This window comes from Poecile atricapillus, chromosome 11 (genome assembly GCF_030490865.1).
Source record: "Poecile atricapillus isolate bPoeAtr1 chromosome 11, bPoeAtr1.hap1, whole genome shotgun sequence".
NCBI lineage: Eukaryota > Metazoa > Chordata > Aves > Passeriformes > Paridae > Poecile > Poecile atricapillus.
The window spans coordinates 3,364,907-3,390,120 of record NC_081259.1 but is presented as its reverse complement, the minus strand read 5'-3'; the positions used below and the strand labels follow the sequence as shown (position 1 = coordinate 3,390,120).

Sequence of the window (25,214 nt, the reverse complement as noted above, 5' to 3'; positions counted from 1 at the left end):
ATAAATCAGCTCCCCAAGAGACAAGAGTCAAGGAGCTGTCCTTTATTTCTAGGTTCCCTGTACAGTGGCAGGGTGAATGAGATGGACTTCAGAACAACTCTGTGTTTGGTTTTGAAAAATTATTTTGTAGAAATAGGTACAAGGCATGCTGCCAGTCAAAAGGAAACCTCAGTCTAAACAGTGCATTCAGCTGGCCTGCTGAAGACAGCCAGCTGCACACAAGTGTATGTGATATTTAGCATCATAAATAAAGGCTTTTGACCTCCTCTCTCCAGCAGAAAAATGAAGTCCATTCCCAGTTGGAGCACCCTGGATCACAGGTGGTAAGAGCTGAACTGCTGGGCTCCTGTGAGGCACTTTGAACCTTCCACCATCTTTCCCACCAGGGTGGCAGAACCTCTGTGACATTAAAGTTAGGGAAAAAAAGAAATAGACCTGGTTCTTTTTGCTTGGTGCGTGAAAATTTGTCTTCCTTTTATACTGATAGGTTCCCTAAAAGGAAAGGATCTGTACTTTGTATCTCTGATAAGGCAAGTGAAACAGTAAAAAGACTTGAAGTTTATCCATGGCTTTTGATACCAAACTTCCCCGTCTAATCCGACAAAAAGAAGATAAAGAACCAACACCAAAGGATTTCACCAACACCCACTGACACTGCAAACAGCATTCAAGTATCTTACACGAGAAACACTTGGGAACAGCCTTTGCCTTTGCCATCACACATGTGGAAACCTTCTTACAATGACTATTGGTTACTAAGAAACAGAAAGGAGTTGGCAGGGGTTTAGTTCAGTTCACAGGGCTCCACAACATCATTTGCAATCACAGGACCCAGAGGGACTAATCCTGCAACCAGAGGGGTCCCATGGGCAGAGCCAAGGCCTAAGGCTGCAGCTGCAATTCCCCAAGCAGATACCACTCCAAAACAATCAATGTCTTGGTGTTTGAAGTCTATTCTTTTTTGAAATAATAAATCAGCACACTGGACTCTGGGTCTTGGCCTTGACTTGGAAAGCAGCCAGGTCGTGGGGATTTGCCACTGAACTGTGCAATCATTTACACACCCAAACCTTGAATTTTGTACACATTTTTGCTTAACTGTCAATTAAAAAAAAAAAAAGCCTTTTTTTTTTTTCCCTTGAGTAATGTCACATTCACTTGTGATACCCCAGACCTTTGCTTACTGCATGAAATTCAGTGGGTTCACCTGAGGACCTGATTCTGCAAAACAGCATCGTGGGAGCAGAAATGGATGGGAGCACAAATAAAATGTAATCAATTTTCCAAATTAAATTAAAAATAAAACAAAACATCTAATAAATGGTTATGAGGTTATACTGATAAAAACAATTATCTTCTAGATTATGTGAAATGCCTAAAGGTGGAAACATTGCACAGACAAACAATGCATTGACAAAGCAACAGTTTGACAAGTTTGTGCATCTGAGGTGATTGGCAGAGAATCCAAATGCTTGAACATTGTCCACAAGTCATCAGAAATTCCTTCTGATTAGGTTCCAGGGCACTGGGGGTGAAAACCTCCTGCAGAGTCCTGGCAGCCAGTTAAGGCTGAAGCTGCTCTGCTCCTACAACCTTGTAAAGTCACCACCTCAAACAGTCTGTGTAGCTGGAAATGGGTGCAACCTCCTGGCAGTGACCCAGAAATTTAATATTTATCTGCACAAGATGTTTTGTAGACTCAATGGAAAAGATAAAAGATAGCTACTCTTCAGCAGCATTTAAGAAGTCCATGAAAGCTGTATAGCCTGCTACAGAAATGGAGAATAGCTGGGTTTTCTTCAATGGAAATAAGGGACTTTTCCCACCACTTGCATCAAATGCAAAAGACTTGATGTAAGTAGGTGGAAAATAATTGGGACAAAGGAGTCAAAGGCACTAATGCAAGAAACCATTCAACAGGTTGGCCAAGCATGAAAATGTGCTCCAGAGAGATGTGGTGCAGGTGGGAAATCCCACCTGCATCTCACAGGGGGTGACAGATCCCAGCTGGCCCTGCAGGTGAGGAGGAGGAGGGTGCAGAGGAAGAGGTCAGTGAACAAAATCAGAGCCTCAGACTTCAGAGCTGAGACCTGGACTAAAGGGAGCTGCTAAGCACTGGTGCTGCTTTAGCCACGAAACTGAATCGAAGTGGGTGCTTAAAGGGGATTTTCATGTGCTTTGTGGAACTCAGTCCTGGAGCAGCACATGTTGAATATATTTCTCCACACAGAAATATCAGTTCTGTCTTCGCTGAATGAGAAATAATTTTTTTTCTGGACAATTGTTTCCTCCTGGAGCAGCTTCCAAGTTCTGGACATGGCTTTCCATCCCTTTGGCTAATTAGGATGTGTGATAACAGGGTTCTCAGAAGTATAGTACAGAAACCCTGGAACAAAGACTAATTCAAACATCAAGCTGTACATACATTAATGTTTAACAAGAAAGGAAGTCTTAATTCCAAGCTCCTATATCCTATACTGGATATTTTTGCTGGCAGGGAATCAGTAAAAATATTCAGAGGGGAGTGCAGTGCTCTTTCCTTTAGCTGAGATATTCTGATTGTAACATGAATCATCTACAACATGCAACATGCATCATTCTGAGACATCAAAGATGGTGCTGAAATCCAACTTCCCTCCCACTGGGAAAGATTCTGTGATTTTGTCTCCTATTTAAAATCATCAGCACCAGTAGCACTCAAAATGAGAAACAAAACTTCACTCTGAATTTCAGGCAGAGGCAGTGGCTGATATCTGAGCAGCTGAGTAAGAAGCAGATGGGCTTCCCACTTGAAGTGAGTTGGGGTTCATTTTGCATTTCTCAGGTGCTTCCTAGGGCTGTTTTTGCTAGGTGACTCCAGTTCAATCCAAGAAGAAGAGCTGTTACTGGTACCCCAACTGTCCTCTAGCAGGTAAGAGAACCCCACTGAGTGTTACTCACCCATGCCCTTGGTGTGGTTGAAGTCTCCTTTCACCACTTTGCAGGTTTTCCCATCGCCACTGCAGATCCCACAGCGATCCTCTTTGGCAGCTGAGCCAATGATCCCATCACATCCAATTTTCTAATGACAACAACCAGAGACCCCCATTACTTTGTTTGCAAGGTTAGAGCATCTCTAAACAGTGAGGTCAAGACTGGCATCTGACTGATAACCTGAATGGGCAGAAAACATTGAACTTTTAATTAAACTTTCGAAATACCTGAAAAAAGACCTCATTAATCATATGGCTCATGATACCTGAAATGAAAGATTGATTCAATGGAAGCAGGTCAGTTTCATACTTAGCCATACTTAACCACGAGAGTGCCTATGCAATTACGAAATTTTCCACATGCTTGCACTGTATTAAGAATCAACATTCAATTGAAAAATGAACTATAAAATCTAAGCTTCACCTAAATCTTCATTATAAAAGGTGTTCTCACCATTTTCTACACATACCTAATTTTTTTCCAATAAAAACCTACAGTTCTGCTTCCACACATGGGAAGAGTCACAATATTCTTCCTGTAGCTATTTGGATTATCACCATAATCTTCCTTATTCACAAAGCATTCACAGGTTATGATGGTGAACATTCCACATTTGTAGATCTTGCAGCTGACAACACTGTCACTAATCTATATAAATTGTATTCTGTCCATGTAAGACCCTCAAAATGATCAGCAATTCACTCTTACAACATAAATTTCAATGAAATAAGCGTTGTCATTATGCAAGTTATTAGCAGAGATTGCACTATTAAAAATTAGTTTAAGATTTATTCTGTATAGATAAACAGTTTTTTGGCAAATGAGTAGCAGGACTGTCACTAGTAAGACTTATTTGAATAAGACTGTTGGGTCCCTCCCTTCTTTGCCTTCCTGTGATGAAGCCAGAGGAAAGTTGGAGAGATATCTTAGGGAATGATCAAAACAACAAACATTTTGAGAACCAGGGTAGGCAGGGAAATATTAAAAGAACTCGGGCTGTTTATCTGAGCCTGTCTGCGTGTAAGCAATTCAATTTGGATGAGAACTCCAACATTCCCCTGGTTTCAGAAGACCCTGGCCACTGCATGAGTCCAGATGTATTTTAGGGATCAAAGATTGCCAGCGTTCCACTGTGTGCTGATGCAGAGCTTGTCTGGTTAAATCATTAGGGACAGACATGCTGAGAGAGGATGATCACCCTAAACACACACCAGGAAAATACTGGCATTAACTGGCACAGCACCTACATTGGTGCACAGCAACAGCAGGAAAAAACCTGTATAAATGTATAAATGGGAGTTAAAAGAGGTAGGAAGAAGATTGTGGAGTTTCTGGCAGTTGCAATTCTCAAGCCTAAATTTCACGCCCGTGTCCAACAAATAATTTTGGGATATTGAACGTGATTCTGCCCCCAGAACAGAAGGATGTCCCAGCAGTTCTCCTTCCAGGAAAATCAGGATGATTTATTAATGGGGTTGCTGAAAGGCAGCTGGAAATAAACGCCTGCCTGCCACCCTGCTGAGATACTGGAAAGGCTGTGTTTAATTTAAGGCTCTGGTGCTATCTTTTATTGTGCTGCATTGTTATTAGCACTATGTGAGCACACAGATGAATAAAGGGAACATAATGAGTGTTGAACCACACTTATTCCCAGAGCTACATGAGGAGTCTGTAGGACTCTAACAGAGGCAGGGAAAGAATGGGGAGCTGGCAATCACTTGCTTTGTATTTACGCTGGAGTTTCCCAGATAATGGGAACCAGTGTAAGCCAGCAAAGCTGGGGAAGGCCGAGTGCCCCCTCTGACACTGGGCTTCAAGACAAGCCAGCTCCTCACACCTTCACTTGGTCACTGACACCCTTTGACTTGAGAGGCCCTCTCTGAAGGGCATGGAAAGAACCCACTGAATCCACAAATGTAACTCCCAATAGCTTTGCTGGTTTTCACCTTTCATCCTCATCCTATTCCCTGTGAGTGAAGGAACTGGGAATGGCCCTGGCACCCTCCTCTTCAATGGCACCATTGCTCCCATCCACAGGGCAGACTTTTCCCTCAATCCAGGCCTTGAGACTTAAAGCCCCCATCATGTTTGGGCCAGGAAATGGCTTCTTAGAAGTGAATATCTCTAAGATAATAAAACACTTTTTTTTTTTTTTTTCTTGGCTTCAAGAGGAAAATTGGTGCATTCTTGCTACTTTATGGGGGAAAAATACCTTGGAAGCACTTTAGTGTTGTCTACATAAACATTAGAGGCCATTTCTCTCTCCTCAAGCCTTCCAATCATTTCCAAACTGAAAATGCATTTAATAGCAGCACATTTAATAATAGTACATAATGAAACAGCTTTGGGTAAGATTTGACAGTGGATTCCAAAAGCTGCGACGTCATTTAGAAACACATTGCAGTGACCACCTTGGTCACTCTGATCCTTTGAGAACTCCCCACCTGGAAAATACTCTTAAAACAAGTGGATCAGTGGATCAAAGGGGAAGAGACAGGATTGGAAGGGCAGAACACAGTGGCTATCACCTTTGTGGGTGCAAAGTACCTGCCAGCAGTCCTTGAGCTCTTAACTGAGAGATTTCTCCAAGGTGTGAAAGCCCCTGAGATTCCAGGACTGGCTGGAAAAACCATCGTGTGCATCAGCAGCTTCACACTGAAAATGTGCTCCGTGTATTACACTGCCCATCCTTTAACTACAGAGCTGTCCTCAGCCTGCTGAAAGCTTTCCAAAATGTGAAGGCTTAATTAACCATATGCAAAAGTTTCACTGCTCCAAAGTCAAGTTTTCACAGTGCAGAAAGAATCCCTTAAAACCTAAGTAGTTCAAGGGAGTTGTTTGATCTTTGCCATCTCTCACTTGCTTTGTGTTGCTTCCTGTCCAGTCAAACCAATCAAGGTAAGGGGATTTACTGAATTAAGAAGCAGAAAGGGCAAGCTTTACATTCTGAAGAAAGACCTTGTAAATAACAGTAACATCTCGTGTGTTTTCTGACCCAAGAGTTATCCTCCAGATGAGCAGACTGAGTCCATGGACCAGCCCATCCAGCAGTTGCTGGATACTTTCAGTTCTGTCAGTCTTGAATGGACTGGTGAGAAGGGAAGCAGCTTTAAAACATGGGAATGCTGGCAAGAAACATGAAAATAAGTCTTTTAGGGCTTCAAGTCCTCAGCATGGACAGTCAGAAATGTATCCATAGGTTTCCTAAGGCTTTTCCACCCAGGCAGTCTCCTACTCTGACACCACGCTTTGGAACTAGCCACTGACCTTTAAATTGGCAGGTAACTGCACATTTTCTGAGCCAAAGGCTTGAAATTAATTTTCTTTAAGCTGATATCTCCATCTACCCTTCCTTCTCTCCCCCCGCTTCTTCTCATTTTTATAATTAAACATCTGAAAGTACAGCTTGTTGGGTGGTATTTCCAGCTTCAGTCATAGCTGGCTCCAGCATAGGAAAACTCTTCTCTTTTGAATACATATCACTTGGATTTTTCTGTGTGAACTATTCTCTGTATTGCTTGGACATTTTTTAATGATATTTTTATTTGTATTTTCAATGGCTGTGAAAGAGCTCAATTGATACAGCTTGTGAGGGTATGTTTTGCTACATAAATACAATTATTTTTGTTATATACACCCACTCTGTTCAAGAAATGACATTGTAGACTCACAAAACTGTAATGCTTCCCATATGTTGAACTAACTGGATGTCTCAATGGATCAAATATAAATATTGATGCAACATGTGCCACTTTACAAATTAATCATGTACAAAGCAGGCTGGTTATGACAGATTCATCTACATTGCCAACTCTTTTTGTCCATAATATCCAATGTCCACTGATACCTCCAGGGATGGACCACATGAAACAGGAATTTACAGATGTGAGCAAGTGACATTCAGATCTGAGGGGAAGAGAATTCTTATTTCCTTGTTTTAAACGCTGTCCCTGTGGAGGATTGTGGGTGGCTGTCAGGGCTGGGTGAGGTGAGTCTGGGACCCTAATCAAGCAGCTCATCTCTGAGCTCATCTCCAATTTCTGTTCCACAACAAATTTTGTGCTAAGGATTGGAGTCCACGTAGGAGTTAGTTCAGCAAATATCCTGTCATTTCCCAGGCCTTCAGATTTTGTCTGAATCAGAGCAGCTCTGCTGGATCAGGAATTAAGACACCTCATATTTTAAATCAGCGTTATCTCATCTGCATTAGATCTGCAATGTCACCTGCCACTGACTTTGTGCTTAGATCCCTCAGCAGCTCATGGGGGTGTTAGACACAACGATTCTTGATTTTTCACATACAGATATTGAAGGTTATGTGTTAAAACCTCTGTGTTCATGAGAGAACATGCAAATAATACAAAGCTCTTTCCCATCCCAGGAATTCCTTTGCTTCTGTTCTATTATATGCTTTCCATGGGATAACATGGAAGAAAAATTGGAGGAAATAGCATGGGGTGTTTCTTCATACCCCACTGCAAAGTACACCACAAACTAGTAAGCTATCGACAAAGACTTGGTTTTATCACTATGCCTTACTCACCAAAATCCCTGATACTCTTTATAACCTCAGATTACATTGCTACAGATCCAGGCATGGAAAAAAACAACAAAAAGACAATTATACAACAGGTTTCTGTAGTTCAGACAATCCTTCTGGATTTTGTGCACATGCACTATATAATTTATCAAAGTTCAGTGCTAAGCCAAGTTGTTGTATGGAGACAAGCTACCCAGTCTGGAACATCTTGTACCACAGTTTGTAATGCAGGAATATGAATAATACATGGAAAATACTCAAGTGAGGAGACAAAGCCAGAACTGCAGGCATCAATCAAATACAAAAAGTGGGTACTAAGTATGCAAAAAACTGTTTGCCAGCAGCAGATCCAGTAGACAATATCAATTTCTCCTCTGCCACCTGTGGCACTCTCCTGACACTCTGCCTGTCCAGTTTGCAGAAGCAGTTTTTGAAAATCTGTCCATTTTCCAATTTGTGCTCCCCTTTCATAGAGAGTGACAATCACTTTCAGAAGAAAGTAGTTCTGGAACAATTTGGTTGTGCCAGGACAGCCTAATATGTGGTTTATTATCATTAAACATACTGTGGATTCACCAGCCAGTTGAAAGGAGGTGTGATATGACAAAACACTCATGAGAAAACTGCAGGCAGAGCCAAAACATCTTCACCTCTTAAATTGTTAAATCACAGCAAAGACTGCCCTTGATCTCTAGCCCAGTTCTGCTGTACAGGAGGTCTCTCTTTTCACAGAGTCCTTAGATTACATCCTGAAGCACAATCTGTAGTCCTCACTGGAAAGTTCTCATGCTGTCATGAGGCTCAGACTAATCCTCCTTTGAGAAAAGCCAGCACAAGGTCATGTGCATCATAACAGTCAGCTGAGCAGCTTGTCCTCTCCTCGCCCCTCTGCTCTGTGACATCTGACACTTTTTTTAGCTCCACTACTGCCAGCAGTTTTGAATTAACCTCAACAGCACAGAGCAAAGCTGAGGGGTTAGCTGTAAGGGGTTAGAAAGTGCCCTGCTCTCATGAGTGTTCTCTCATCAAACACACACCTCACAGGCCCAGGGAAGACCAAAACCCCAAGGGAATCCTCTCCCTGAAAGCCATTTGTCACTTGAAGAGAAATAGGAGAAAATGGACCCAGTGTGGGGTGCAGGTGCCCTATTCCACCTTCCCCATGGCTGCAGTGTCCATGACAGGGAAAGCAAACTGCTGCAAAGCCTAAATATGCACTCACCCTCCTCCTCCTCCAACATACCAGGCTGCTCTTGTTCTCCAGCCTGCTACAGATTTTCTGTCTCTGAAAAATCTCTGGAGAAAATAAATTCTCCTTCCTAGAAGACCATGTTGCATTTTGAGGAGAAAAGGTCAAAGACCTATATACACTTTGAACAGGGATATAGTTTACCCAGAGGGTGGTAAAAAATGGTGTATTTGAAATTTCAGCCTCCAAAACAAATCAACAAGGAAGAAATTGAATTAAGACCTTATGATTAATCTCAAAAACAAGGAGTAAGGCTAGAAAAGGTCTAGGTGATTTAAGAACCCCCATGCTAAATTTAGGGCTGACTTTCCTCTTTGGTGCTTCTATGCAAGATCAAAGTAATAACCAAGTTCACTCACTCCAGCTGCCTTCAGGTGTAAGGGAAAAATACAGGGATGCTGCTGCTTTTGATGATTTTGTTTCAGGGATAGTGAGGCTGACACCACAGGCTTCACTGACACCTTTTAGATTGGAGTTCAGCTTTAAAGTGAAAGTGTAGTAACTTCACAAAGTATAACTGAAGGAAAATTCCCTTAGTGCCCAAATATTTGGGCATTTTGAGACTTCAGAGAATCTGTTCCTGCTTTCCTTCTCAAAACCCTCCTTTCCTTGTAACAGTTTCTCCTCTGCCATGTTCATCTACATTCATTCATCATCCAAGGACGATTCATGAGCTGCATTTAGGAGCATCTAATGAAGGGAGAAGATCTCTTACATTTCCTGGGCTAGATGTTCACAGGCAATGGTTATTAATTTGTCTGTTGCACTGACAATGTATCATTCCTGCCTTTGAGAGCCTCTAACTAGAAGGATTACATAAGAAAATAAATAACAGTAATACCACCCTCTGATTTCAGCACTTATTCTCTTCTCCAGGCCCCCTGCAATGCTTATTGCCTGGCTTTGTCTACACTGGATAAAGAAACAAGGAGAGGAGTAATTAAATGAATATGGCAATTAAATTTTTTTAATAGGCAGATAGTTAGACAAGTATCTGTGGCAAATGGGGTACACAGGCACATATGGCAATTCTCAGCACTGCATACATGGCAGAGAAGTATTATAAATGAGTTCACAGGGCTTTCAAATCTGCTCGGCTTGAACTGATCATTTCAAATTTTTTCTCAGCCAGATGCAAATGGACTGAATGTTCTGCAGCTGTCATCACCTCTCTGCACAGTTAAAGGCAGTTGCCCCCGACTCAGAGTGCAATTTGCTTTTCGTGATGTACCTCCAGTGCTCTGTGCTCATAAAGGAATTAATTTGGAGGGAGCTGGCTACTGATCCCCCCTGGATGAAAGAAGCATTCCTTGCCATGATGTCTGATTTACCATTTGTGGCAGTTTTGAAGGTTTGGAGCAATAAAACTGGCCAGCCCAGAGTAATGGTCAATGGCACACAGCTGGAGATGCACAGCTGGCCTGACTATAAAAGGTTATTAATGAGGTTTTTCTTAGCTTTTTTCAGATATAGCCAAAAAACAGGGAAAAATTAAGTATCTTGGGATGCACCATGAACCTGGCTCTATGTGCAAAGCACTTTGTATTATAAAGAATCAAACTTGTACTGGCTCCCCAGACTGTTGCTATTCATAGGAATAAATTAGAAAGAGTGAATTAAAAATGTCTCTTCAGCATCATTTGTTAAGAAAAATGGGAAGTGTCTCCTGCAGCAGTGCAAAATTCAGTCCAAAGATTTTTCACTTCTCTCTTTGCATTGCTATTAGTAAAGCTGCTTTATGCCCCCAAAGCCTCTCTCACACTCAGGTGAGTATTGTGTTCATTTATCTCCCCAAGTGGAAGGCTCAAAGCAATAAAAATTGGCATTTCTTAACCATTCACAGAAATCAGAAATAATGCCAAATCTGGTGTGCCCTGTGCCCCAGGGAAAACCAGTGAAGTTAGTGGAAATAAGGGTGATGCTAAAAAGCTGTTCTGGTGGATACAGCATGCTGGTTAATACCAGGAAGATCAACTCCTACCACAGGATACAAACCTAGATAAGGAGAAACTTAAAGGGAAGAACTGCCAGAAAGAATGCAACCCTTGCAAGGCTGCTGTAGCCAAGTGAACTGTATTTCCCACCACTGTGGTGTGTGCAGCACACTTTGAACACGTGTTCCATGATCAGGAAAAAGGAAACTCATGAAGAGTCTGCACTGTCAAACTGTCCGTGACAAATGACCTGAACCCATCACCCGGAGCAACTCCAAACAACTTCCTGTCTTTTATGATCTTTAAATACACATTTTCTCATCTCCCTTCCCTTGTCCAAACATTAAATCTCCATCTTAAATGGGTCTACACAGCTCCATTCAATTTTTAAGGAACCTGAAGCACCAGCTCTAACAGCTACCCTCCTTAGCATTCAATACATTACAAACTCTCAGTAAACCATTAATTTTATTACAGGGATCTCCCACACCTCATTTTGGGTCGCTGTGTAATTTGGTTAGAGAGAAATAATCATTGCAATAGTTATAGGCCACCACTCTTAAGGGGAAGGGAATTCTATCTGAAGACTCTGGCTCACGTAGCTGCAGGAGTCAAGAAGCAACTGGTACTGAAAAGTTCCCTCAATATTTCTAAGAAGGAACCAGGTGGACTGAAAAGCATCATGATTCTGGCAATATAATGCTTGTAACAGGCTAGTGACAATTTGTAAGCTGATTTGCAGCTTCAGTGCTTTTATCAGTGATTCCTCTAATAGCCAAAAAAGAGCAGTTAAACAGGCCAGACTTCCCCTCCAATCTGCTCCCCTCACAGAAGTCCCTTCCCACCCAAGCCATGCACACAAGCAAATGTGATTTTTGGGCACTCCCAGCTGTGCAGGAATAATATCATACCTCAGGCATTCAGTACAATTATCAGACCAACACACAGGCCCATGGAGCACTTGTAGTGGGCCTGGTAAAACAGGGTTTCCCCTCCCCTCAGGGACAGCCTCCCAGCCACCCACACAGTGCTGCCCCAGACTGAACCTAACACTAGAAATAGAACAAGAGAAAGCTACTCCACCTGGCACTTGCCATGTACACAGAGGTCTGTCTCGTAAGGCCCACAGGGAGTTCCATCCAGGACTCTGTCTGTCACCAGCACCGGAGAATCCTTGCCCAGTGGGGAGCAGAAAAGCTCACATGGCTTATCTGGGAAAAGAAATATAACAACCACCCTTGGGAACAGCACAAACAAGTGTTTGAGGCAATGGTGATGCATTCTCTACATGAATGGATTTGGATATCTCATCTTTGAAGGAACATGGGGTTTTCAGTTCAGGCCTGTCATTTCCCCGCTTTAAAATATCACTGTTTCAAGGGTTACATTGATGAGACTGGGCTTTAACAACACAGAAAACCAATTAGTCAATACACTTTTGTGCATCTGTTTGTGAAGGGATGATGTTTGTTACAGGGAACATTCATCAGTCTGATAAGAATGATCAAGTCATTGTGTCTCACAAAATTCAGGCTATAGCCAGTGATTTTAGAACAAGTTCTCCAGACCATTTCAAATCCCACCAACATCTGGTTGAATAGCAGATGAACAGCAAGATCCAGCAGAGGAAGCATTAAAGGACTGTAGGTGAGATAGGCAATCATGCTGAGATGCCCCAAAGTGACATAAATTTAAAAATGTCACAGAGAATCCACTTTTTTTTTTTTCAGTTCCAAACTAACTGCAACTCTGTACTGTTTAAATTCCCAACTCTCTGACTCCCAGTGTGAAATTCCCAACTTCAGACTGGGAATCAAGTTAAGGCACTTTTCTCCCAGCATTTCAAAAAGATGCATAAAGCATTGCCAGCTCCATGTTCTATTAAGAAGGCTAAAGGAACAGCAGGGCAGCACCAAGAACAATTAACTGTAATTAGTCTTTCAGCTGTAGCTAAAGGGGGCCTATTGCAGCCTTCTCACCAACAATGGGAGCCCTGCAGATGAGAAACTGCAGTGAAAAAACAGCAAGGAATTACAGAGGGAGATGAAAAAACTCACCATCCACGATGACAGCTGTCAGGAGGCTTTTCTTCTTGTTGCTGTACCTGTCATGGGCCTGGCACTGCTGGTCCCTGAAGCTGGGCACCCCTTTGGGGCAGGGCAGGTTCTCACACACCGTGTGCTCCACGCTGGCCCCCCGACAGTTCTTCCCACCTGGCCCTGGGCTGCAGTGGGGAACAAAACCAGGGTCAGCACCAAACACCCCAAATGTTCCATCTTCCCTCTCCCACCCTTGCTTTGTCCCCAGCTTCAAACATTCCTGAGGATGGGGACACAGCAGACATCTCTTCAGCATGTGTCTTCCTTGCAATTAAAATACCACAGAAGCAGCTATAACCTGCACTGTAAGCAGGGTATCCAGAAACAAACCTGTGCTGCAGATAACCTCCATCCATGAAATCCATGCCATTCAACACATTCGTTTTTTAAACATACAGGAAAGGCCACTAATGCAACATCAGAATTAAGCACCTGCAAAATCTATCTGTTTTTATTTATGAATCCCCAGAGAATAAGGAAAACTCAAACTCTCAGCAATAACCTGTATTTTCTCTGCAAAATAAAACAAAATACAAACAAAAAACCACAAGTAAGCATGAAATCTAGAATTCCAGGTCCCAAGCCTTGTACTTATGAGCTCAAGCACTGCCTGGGATTTCCAATAAACAGGGACATCCAAGCCCACCCTGGCCCATGTCTAAAACAGTGACTGCATGAGATCTCCTGGTAGGCAACTCCACAGTCACCTTTTATTGTATTTAAGTCAAAAGAATCCACCCACTAATGGAACTGAAGAAATCAAAGCCCACATATGCTGCTCTGACCCTTTTACATAACAAGAAGAGACTGGAGAAGGGATGCTCAGTTTAAGGCAATGGTTTTCTCCTCAGTCCAACTGTACAACAACAGCCCAAAGCCGAGACAGGAACACGAGGCAGTACAACTCAAAAACCAAATCAAACAGTGAAGCAACTGGTTTAAAAATACTGATAGTCCCACAGGCACAAGAGTCAGCTGGCAGGAGCAGAGATTCCTGTAAAAAAAAAAAAATCCCAAGACCAAATATATACAAAATAAAAGATAGATCCCATAGCCAGTATTTTTGGACAGTGAATAAACCAGCTGCAGAAGTGGGCTGAGGCCAGGAATTTGAAGCAAAAGAAGATCACGTGTGCATTTCCAGCCAAGAATGTATATGAGCAAGAGAATTTTAAAATCAGTGTGCAGTGTTGGAAGGAGCATTTCCTGTAATTTAAGGAACGATGATGAATGGATTTAGGTTTGGTCAGCACTGTAGCTGACAGCAAAGAAACCAGCTCAGTCCTTTTTTCAGGAAGATGAGCTGGTAAAAATCAAACCTGGATATTATAGACATGCAACTGCAGCTCAGATAAGGAGAGGAATAAACAAAAATATCCTTTTCACATGACTACAGGTCAACAGCAGCAATTGTGAGCCTATCCATCATCTAGGCATATCTTTGAAGTGACTGTGTTTCTAAGCAGAATTTCAGCCCCAATTTAAAAATAAAAGCTTTGGGTACTTTGTGTGTAGAAGAAAACATAAAATCTGAATAAAGTCAGAGATACCCCACTTGGAGGGCTGCTCCCAAACACCATTAAAAATCCCAAGTGGTGGCCAGTTAAATGGCACCATTGTAACCTCTTCAGGACTCCAAAATGATGAAGAGACTTCCAGATGGACCTCAACTAACCTGAGGGATGAAAGACAACACCTACATTTCATTCTGAATCAGAAAAAATCCCAGCCCATGCAGAGAGCATCGGCTTGTTTGTAGTCCTTTGTTAGCTCCTTGTGCAGAAGCTAAACAGCACCCAGGGCTCTCTGCAAGCATAAAAACCTTCCTGTTCTTATGCAGCACATCCTGACCTACTGAGCATCTCAAGAGGCTTTGTCAACACAGCTCTGGGACACTCTGATCATTGTGAACCACTGCACTGCTCCCCAACCCCAGAGCAGGCATCCCCTGCAAAACTCATCTCCAAGGCACATTGGTTCACTTTGGTCTGCAGATCCAGATCAGCCCCTCCTCATTCACTGGAGGGGAAACACAGCATCAGTTTTTCTGCCAAACTTGTATCTAGTTCAGCTGTATCTACCTTTGAATCACTGCAGTGGGACACTTCCAAAGATGACTTTTTAAGCCACTTCCACAGAACCTACTTCAAGTCACTCCACGATTCCGACCTGGTCATCACAGCTTGTGAATGAGAAATTTCTCAGGGCTTCTGCACAACTCTGCTGCCCATTTCTCTCCCCTGTACTCTTGCAGCAAGGGTTGCCCAAGAGGGAAAAGGCTGCCAGTACGGCAAAAGGAGCCAGGATGGTGTGAGGACTTACGGGGGGTTGTCACATTTCCGCTGCCTGAAGCGCACCCCGGTTCCGCACGTCCGGCTGCACATGCTCCACTGGCTCCACACGCTCCAGTCCCCGTCCACGTGCTCAGGGATGGGGGTTTTACTGACACACTCCCCAGCTCGGCACCACTGCAAGGCAATCAGGTTAGCACAGCCTGGGAAGAAGCCCTGACCTTGCACAGATGGATTTAAAAGGATGTCTGAGGGATTGCAACAAGTCCACGTTTATGAATTCTAGGGATTCGAGGCTTTGGTGAGAAGGCAGTAGGAGAAGGAGGAAGGGAGGAGGTGAAATGTAGAAATGTGTCACTCTCAACAAGCCCCTGAAGGGAGTTCTGTCATTAAAAAAGCAATCACAGGACTGAGCCCCTTACTTTATAAAGCAGATAATTATCTAAGTACTAAGACTTAAAGCCCCACGATTCACAGGAACATAGTCCAAGAAATTATACCCCAAAGCAATGCCTTCATCAGCACTGATCCCAGTCTGTACAAAATGACTGAAGTATTTTGGACCCACCTTGGCTAAACCCCCAAACCCCTCTGATTCTAATAGGTTGTTCTGGCTCCTGACACAGCAGCAAACTTGGCCTGTCCAGGATGTGACACAGTGAGTACTGCTAAGAAACCTTACGAAAGAGTCCCCAGGACTCCTCCAGTTAGAAAAAGATGGGCCTAAAAACCTTTTTTTTCCCAGTTCCTTGTCATGGTTTCCAGGACCCAGTTTTTCTTGTCATTGTTTAACTTTATTTGCAAGCAAAGAAAAGGTTCCAATCCTTGATTTCAGCAACCAGCTTTTTAATTTTACCCTTTCTCACCTCTCCAACTATACCATAGCCAAAAAAAAATTACAATCCAAAACCAGTAAGTAGGAGGCTGAGAGTTACCAAACCAGTCAAGTTCCAAAAAATACATATATAAATAAATACAGCAAATTATACCTCAAAAAGAACAGAACCTCACTGTATTTGAGCTCAATTATTTTAAGCTACTTGTAGAAACTTTTAGGTTTTTAAGAAGCCTCTTTTTCTTTCCCCATCTTTCGCCACTCCCCAGATGTCAGGCTAAATCCTCTGCACACTTTCTACCTCAAATACAACCCAGAACACAACCAGCTATGGGTTTATGGCAAATATGTAACATCTTGGAAACATTATTCCCAATGCTGGGAAACAGAAAGTGACTGCTGCTGAGCACTCTGATTACCTTGTCTGCGCCACATTCGGTGCCATCCAGAGGGGGGTCCAACTTTGTTTTACAGGATGTGTCTCCTTCCACCAGGCACCAGAGCCCAGCACACATCAAATGCTGCAATCACAAAGCAAGAAGGTGCAGTTAATACTTTTGGAGATGCCAGCCATCATTACTGGGATACACTTCAAAGCTCAGACAGTCTTTCTCAAGTGAATCCAGAGGCATCCAGTTGGTTTGGGAGCAATTATTTTTTAAGGGTTGATTGGCATTAAGTGTTGAGGCTTTCATGGAAACATGAAAGAGATTGATGGATGCCACTGACAGGAACAAAACCTATCCCAAACAAAAAGTGTGCCGTTTAAACAGATTTCTTTTCACAAGAATAAATCTGATCCATTAAAAAGGAATCCTATATGGGAGGTCACGTTGGGTGCTTTGGAACCATGCCAAATGCTTAGATGTCCAAGATGTTTAATTACTCCTATTTTTAGAAAAAGATACTCAAGTAACTGCAGCTGGTGGTACCAATAATCAGGCAGCAATGCCCCTGGGGAGAAGGTGGAATGAGAAAGAGGAAAGGATGTCATGGTGTGCTGTACAGCAAAAGAGGAACTTGGTGACAGGCAGGGTAAAAGACTGGGAATATCCTGGGGATCATTCCCCAGTGCTGCTGCTCTGCTCAGCCAGTATGTGCTGCAGGGATCTCAGTGCTGACCACAACATTGTGACCTGCCAGATCAAAACATTTTCAGAATTTAAGAAAAAGCACCAGGAAAAGGAACCTTTGCATCAATAACATTTTCCACAGCATCCACCATGCTTTGCATTCCATGGGAGTGGATAAGTTCAGTACAGTGCTACATAGCTGAGTACCAAAAGAACAACAAAGAAGAGTTACATTTCTTTCCACTATTGTTCACATTTCAATGTAATGGTAAAAAGATGAGAAACCTAACTCTAGTGCCAGCTGGTCTTGTCAAGATTTATTGCACCTCATTAAATAGTTGAGTCAACATGCTTCAGCCTCATGGTTCTTCCCCAATGTAATGTAAAAGACTGTGGGTGCATGTGTGTTTTGTGTACAGGCATGTTGGTATGTCTCTATAAAACAGATCATGTCTTTATAAAATAGATCTGTACAAGAGAGGGTGCAGACAAGATAAATCCCAGTCCCAGCGATGATGTAGAACATAATGAAACAAAATAGTTATCACAGCAGTATCTGCATCCTGCTCCATTTCCACATTTCTTTCTGGAAAGAGGATTTTGCACTATTTAAACCCAAAGAACATTCACAAAAACTGGAAGCAGACAGCACAATTCAGCATCTGTATTAACCACAATGCAGAAAATCACTGTAAAACAAACAAACAAGCAACAGCAAATACTCCAGGGAAACCTAAATCAATGAATTTTCAAGACATCTTCTCTGAACAAATAGAGCATATGGGAAAATATCAGTCTTTAGTAATTTTGACTAAATGACTGTGACTAATTAGTGGTTTACCCACAGCTCTGAAAGCACTTAAGCACTAATTAGCCATGAGGACATCAGACACTGTTTTATTGATAGGTATACTGAGGCAGAAGGATTGACAAGGCAGAGATTTCAGAGCTTTCTGAGAAATTCATTGTTCCACCCCATAACTCCCAGATTCTCAACCCCCTGCCTTCTGGGGAGGACTGAAATAAAAAAAGTACTACAATTAACCATCCATAAGCATTACAGGAAGAACACAAATCTAGGCAATAAAGTGAAGGCAGCAAAACCTCATTCCAAACTGAGGCTGGGGCCAATACTGATAGGTAAAATGAAGGGAAGCTTAGGGAATGAAAGATGCAGACAGCAAGTATTTCCACTTTTACAGTCTTCAGCCTCTCTCTTGCATATAACCACACAGCTTCAGAGCAGAATGTGAGGAGAAACACTCCAGCCAGATCTCTTGAATGACCCAGACAGAAGTTTCTCCCCCAGAAGGAGACCCTCTGCTTCTGCTTTCTGTCAGAGGAACATCCTGGCTGAAGATGTGATGGAATTTGCTACATCCCTAAAGAAGTTGTTCTAGACACATATGAGCACCATTGCTAAATATTTGTGCATTATGCAAGACCAGTGTTTGTTCAGGTCCCTGGATCATAAACTGCACATGAATTAGGGTTAATTTCTGCCCTTTGATGTAGAAGTGGGAAGACAGAGTGGGTAGAAACAAAGCCATAAAAATGAAACAGCTTTTTGTACAATTTTGGCTGGCAACCAAAATCCCTCCATAGCTCACAAGAATGTGGAAGGTGATAAAGTCAGGTCACATGCCCAAGTATGAGCCATGGCATGGGGAAGCAATGGGCAGAGATCACCTCCAGTATGTGTGCTTGCACCTGCAAACCAGCCCAGAGCAGGGATGCAGAGGGTGTAAATATTCCCATACAGGTGGGTGTGGTGTGGGTGTATATATATGTGTGTGTTTATGCCTACATATACATGTATACACACACATAAATGTAGGGAGATAAACAAAGGAAATACCTCTCTCAGCAACACCAACCTTTCTGAAATCTCCCATCTTTGAGGTATGGAAAACATTGGATTTTTTTAGCATCCCTGTGTTTGATTCAGAATCCTAAATGCAAAGCATATTTCAGGAAACAGAGAAAAGTCTGGTAACAACACTGAGCTCTTGTGTTCTGGTGCCACACCACTACAAAGCCCAGGCCTTCGTTAGCCCAGTCCCCTGCATTTAATAGTGTTCAGATACCCCAGCAAAGATGAAACCATCAGGTTTGTGATTGTATGTTCCCAAGATGTTTTATCATGTTAATAGCTCTTTTCAAAAGAGATCATGTATCCTCCTCAGCTACAATAGGAACCCAAACAAAACTCCCCATTAAACAGCAAAGCAGCCGCAGTGACTTTTTAATGCTTAAACAGCCAGCTTTGTGGGGAAATATCCAAGTGAGAAATGGCAGGACTTGAAAGGAAGTTGTTGTATGTGAGTGGCAGCTCAGAGCTTATATTGATACAGAAGAAGCCATCAAAAGAACTGTGTTAGTGCTAATTCTGCATTCAGCAACCAGCCTTCAGATGGCAGGTCCCTGCCTGCAAAGCATTCCCTACAGTGTTCAAAAAGTGCCAGTGAGGATTTTCCAGTGATAGATACTTCACACTGGAAAAATATTGATTTGTTGAAACTGTCTGTGGGGAAAGGTCATCTTTGGATCAGCTCCCAGTTTGAAATATTTCCAAGAGCAAAATAAAATTTTAAAAAGTGAGATGGCTGTTGAGAAGTAGCGTTTCAATAAAAATTTAAAATTACTTAAGAAAAAATAAAAGGCAAAAAATAAAAGCTTTTTCAACCGAACCCTTAAGGAATTTATACAACAAAGTAAAATTTTGAAACTGAAATAAAATGAAATTGTTATAAAGGTGCAAATTTTAGACTCTCAGAAACTCCTGGGAGATAGGAACGCTTGTCTGCACAGCTGTTAGGAACCAGTCCTGGGAGAGGTCACGATCTGGAAACTCCTAAGCTGGGAGAGATGTGCTCAGCAGGTGAGCGGCGCTTCCGATTACAGGGATTATAATGGCATCCATTTGACAAAGGGGCCTCACTGTGCCAGGTGTTTTCTCTCCCTCAAAGATCTCACCATCTAAACAGACTCCTGGGAGCTTGGGGATAAAGGAAGTTTTATCACTCAGTTCTAGGTGGAAAGATGAGGAACAGAAAGGGATTAAATGTCTTGTTGAAAGTCTGCTGGGAGTAGAGCTGAACCAGGGGTGCTCAGAGCTCTCTGCTCAGTGTCACAGCCACAGGCTCCTGTGTCACTGTCTGCTCCAGCTAAAGCCAGACTCTGGCCCTTTCCACCTTTCCCAGCTTTTCACACATTTCCAGGACTGTGTTTCCCTTCCCTGGGACTCCATCCCCACACCGACTCGCAGCGTGTGGAGCTCAGGCGTGGCTCAGCGAAGGGATCTGTGTTAGGTTCCTTAGCTCAGTGCTGCAGCTGGAGATGAGGAGAAGGCAGAGTTCATCCAGCCAGCTCCTTGCCCACAGGCAGCAAAACTGGAGCTCTCTCTGGGGCTGCTATTGCATCACCACTGCTGCTAAAATCTGCATCATCCTGCCCCATGACCTCATGTGGGCTCACAACACTCCCCCAACTCAAACCCTCAGGTTATTACCTGCAAGGGGAGCATCCAAAGCTCAAAAGCATAAAGAGAATCCAGTGAATAAAGATGTCCTTCCCCCCATGGAACAACTCTGCAGAAGCTTGTTCATTCCCTATACATTCATTCCTTCACCTTGTCTGCATTCAAGGAAAGAAACACTTATTTCTCCTGGAGATGAATTAGTTTCTGCTGCCCACTGGAAATAAGAACCTCTTCTTTCTAGCAGCAGAATTAAACCACCATGAAATCAATTTTTCTGTCACAATGAGGGGACTATGAATAAGAACTTAGGAAGAATAAATACCCTTAAGGGAGAAGAGCAAGAGACCTCATAACACACAGGCTTGCCTCTAAATAGGCTGACTTTCAATGAAGTATCACAACTCTTTTATTTTGCCAAGGTTTTGACTCAGCATACTGCTAACCCTGAGAGAAAATGTGCTTATGAATGGGATCCTAATTAACACCTATTAGGTACAATAAACACACAATTTACTCTTACTTTCCTGTTCAAAGCACAATGCAAATGCTCTCAGAGCCTTACAGGATGCTTCTGAGCAGCAATTCCTTACACAAGGTGACAAAAACAATGCCCCCAGTTTCTACACTATCACTGTCTTTAACTTTGGGTGCATGAACAACCCACAGCAATCATAAGGGAGGTGAGCAGCGTTGTTTGATGGAGCTTCTTGCTGTTGAAAATGAGATGAAAAGTGTTCCAAACTCAAATCCTGTAAAACTGGAAGGCACTTTTGGAAAGGAGGCACATGTTGACCCAGACAAGATAATTGTGAAACTCGGATCCATGTCTCAGTGGCCAAAATGCTGACCTGTGTCTAGAGCTGATATTCCAAGATAGTGCCAGACAAGCAGTGGAAGACTTCCAGACTGCAAGGAAGGCACAAAGGAATAGAAACACTTTTTGTTTCTTTTAAACTGTACATTGGGAAGCAAACAATGAAACAGGACACCACTGTCTCTACTTTCAGCTGTCTCTGGTGCTCTCAAGGAAAACTAAAAACCTTCACAGGCATATTTCTTTGTAAAGCACCAGTATTATTTAATTTTTTCATGTATCTGGAATTAAATTAATAGTCAAAAGAAAGAGATTGGAAAGAAAGCATTCATAAGATCACAAGCTAATTTTATGGCAAAACATTATGCTGAATACAGATCTTTCCAGTGCCTTTAGGGCACTCATGTCACCTGCTCCAGGGATCCACAGATATGGAAAAATCCAAGAAGAAAAGGACAAGTTTTATGCACTTTTGTGCCAACACACAACTCTTACTGGTGTGAGCTCTTCAGCTTTGCTGAGCCCAGGTTTCAGTATCTTGAATGAGAGAACACATGTACATGTCATATCAGCTGGAAGAATTGTGGAAATGTCTTTATATGGTCAAACCTGGAAGTAGAGACATTTTGGAACAAAACACTGGAACAGAATCTTTGAATTAAATTATTAGGATTTTGTACTGTGACTTATTAACAATGTTTACAAGAGCTGTTCTTAAGAGTAATGTTCACTCAACAGCTCCCCATGAACTCCTCAGGCCTTAACACCTGATATGAAAAATATTGATTTTTTGGAACAACAGGCAGAGTTGTTCATTAAAAAAGGAAAATAGGAAAATTAAAAGAATGAAATAATGGATTGTGTTTCTTGGCCATGGGAAAAGAGAAGCAAGGGACAGCAAAATAAATATAGATACGCACACACACCGTTCAGAAGTGATTGTGAAAATTATGGAGTTTCTCTTGAAGTGTTTTACAGGTGGGAAGTTCCCAGCAGGCCAGTGGGAGAAGTCTGAATGCCCTTCAAGCTTGTTACACACTACTTTCAGGCTGATACTCAATTGTATTCTGGCTAACTTTGTAAAGTTCAGACTTTAGCTGTAGATGCCACATCACAAGGCTACACTAATTCTTTCTCCCTCCCCTTGTCTTAATAAGAAATGAAGAATTGCCAAGCTCAAGTGTTTAATTCCTAATGGGCTCTCTCTACTATTGTTAAGAGTTTATTATGTTTATATTTCGAAATTTCTACGTTGTATTTTTGTAATTTTAATTTGGTTCCCTTCTCTCTTGTTATTTTTCTTTAAACCACTGCACCAGAATGTGTTTTGACCATCTTCCAAACTGAAACACGTACAAAAATTTCTGAAGCATTCCAATAATTGTAAACTGGGCTGTGCTGCCCAGGCAGGAACTCTGCTTCTCTCTCGTTCTTTCTTTCTCTTAAACAAAAAGTATTTCCACTGAAAATAAAGAGAAAATGTATTTTTGCAACATACAGAAGCAGTGAAATAGGACACTTCAGCTTCATAGAAACAGGCAATGTGAAAATAGTCTGAATTCTAACAATAACTATAGAATGTTAACAGTTAATTGTTACCTTTACTTCTCAAAAAACCCCCAACCTGCTCATTTTAGTTTAGAATTCCCAGGCTTCTATCCTGAAAGCCTCAAGAAAAACCCAACCCATCCTCTTCCAGATTTATTAGTATTACTATGTAGACAAAGTCCCTGGTTGTACAGAAAATGACAATGTAACCTATTATTTTCAGGATAAACCAGTTTTCAATCTAATTACCACATTCTTGTAAATATTCTATATGTTACTAAATAATAGGGCTCACTATCATGGTCTGCATCTCACAAATGGCCCTGCAGAGAAAAGGCAAACAGAGGCCCATTGATTCCCATGCACAGAGCCCAAAAGGCCACTCCAGCAGCCTCTTTGCAAGATCAAGACCATAGAGAGACCTACAATTGCTGAATTATACTCACCACCATACCATCAAATATGCAAACTTAAGGGGTTTACATAAAATCCACTTGATCATTACAATTGCTGGTCCTTCTTTACTTTGTTTTTTGGTTCCTCTCCTTTTCCACATTAGCCAAGAAATCTACTTTGTCTCCTTTGGCTTGCAGTCAACTTTGCCCTCTTGTTCTGTAGCTTGTAGGTATTGGAAAATACCTACATTTGTTAAAAAACAACCTGAATCTAAGAGAAACAGTGAAGCCAATTCTAGCTGGTTTAGTATTTCTAAAAACAATGCTATGTCAAAATTCATATTCCCAGCTACATCTGAGTTGACAGTGTCCCTGTCAGAAAACAAATCTCTTTGTAGCATTGCTAATCTCCTTCCAAGTGCCACTCCAGTCTCAGCCCAGTTATGACTCAAAAAAAAAAATAGCTGGATGATAACAGTTACGTAAAAACCCGCAAAAATGTGTTAATAATAAATAAGCCAAAAAGCTTATAAAACGAAGAGCCAAATGGATACATGAGATAGAAATCACATTTTTTTCCCCCCCATAAATATGATTTCAGTGCAAAAGCCTCTGTTGGTAAGCGTGCCAACCTGAAAAATCAAGATTAAACACACAGAATGTTTCCATGCAGGGTTTCAAATGTGTTTTGATGCATTTCTGGGGGTGAAACCACCATCTCTGCTCCCTGAGAGATTTCAGCAGAAATCACCCATGCTATTCCTCTTGGAATAAACACAGGGACAGGAAAGGGTTAACTCCTGCTCTTGAGGCATCAGCCTGGCTAGGCTTGGAGCTCTCTGCTTCCTCTCTTGGAGGGGTCAAATGAACTCACAATAGTTGATTCATAGCCCAGTGTGGAGCTGAAGGACAGAGGTCAGACAGGTTGAATTGCCTGTAATTTGCACAACTGCTCCCATGCTAGCCCTGGACCCACGTCAGCATTCAGCAGCCCGAGCCCCCAGGATCTGTGTGTGGTGCATTGATAACGCCCTGTGCAGGGCCAGAGGTGCATTTCTGTCCAGATTTTCCTGCAATTATCATGATGTTGCTCAGAGCTTGAGAATGACACAGTCATCTACTTAATTTCTGCTAAAAGCAACCTCTCTCCCTCAAAATGAAGGCCACTGTGTAACCTCTTAGGTGGGCCAAAGCTCAGCTGGAGACAGGCAGCATGCCTGGCATGGCAGGGCACACTTATACATCCAAGATAAGCACTTGCATGATCAGACAATGCCTGACATTTGCAGTGGGAAAGATGAACAGAAAGCACCATGGGAAAGCACCTTGATCCTTTTGCATATTCCAAGACAAAACTCTGTAACTTGGATATGAAGGGGGTCTACTGAAGGGTCTTGAGAGATTCATTAATATATGCAAAATCATAGAACCACAGAATGGTTTGGGTTGGAAAGGACCTTAAAAATCATCCAGTCCCAACCCCCTGCCATGGGCAGGGACACCTTCCACTATCCCAGAGCGCTCCAAGCCCTGTCCAGCCTGGCCTTGGATACTTGTTCCCTGCCCTAACAGGAACCCAGGCTAAAAGCCTGATTCACAGCTCCTTAAAGAGGTGACATGCACTAGAAAATCTTACCCAACATTGATGTTACAGGAACAGATCCTGAATTATACATCTTGGAGGTCATAGATGACAACAGACTATGGATCATCTATCATAAACTAATTTTTCAGTATATTAAAATGTAGAAGGAAAGGAGAAAGGAATGTCGAGGTTTGGTGTATGTAAAGCTGATCCTTCCTCATATGTTTTAATTTCTGGTCTGTAAATTTGGAGCTGAATAGCTGCAGGATAGCTGGTTTGGCAAACTTATAAACCTGAGAGCTACAGATTCGTTCTAAGGCATCTGAGTTATCCTTAAAAACAAAATGGAAGAAGAATTTTGGGGATGCAATTTCAAATATTCAGATAAGGGTGAATA

The 25,214-nt window shown here is 42.2% G+C and overlaps 1 protein-coding gene across 1 annotated transcript in view; it reads right to left on the bottom strand.

The window, feature by feature from the left end:
* ADAMTS17 (ADAM metallopeptidase with thrombospondin type 1 motif 17) overlaps positions 1-25,214 on the bottom strand; it is a 153,841-nt gene that overhangs the window by 47,589 nt on the left and 81,038 nt on the right. The window contains exons 11-16 of the mRNA XM_058847265.1: positions 16,341-16,442; positions 15,118-15,263; positions 12,754-12,920; positions 11,780-11,907; positions 2,941-3,061; positions 681-755 (exon numbers count right to left, since the gene is read on the bottom strand). Of these exons, the coding sequence (XP_058703248.1) occupies positions 681-755; positions 2,941-3,061; positions 11,780-11,907; positions 12,754-12,920; positions 15,118-15,263; positions 16,341-16,442 (739 nt within the window). The remainder of the gene's footprint in view (positions 1-680; positions 756-2,940; positions 3,062-11,779; positions 11,908-12,753; positions 12,921-15,117; positions 15,264-16,340; positions 16,443-25,214) is intronic.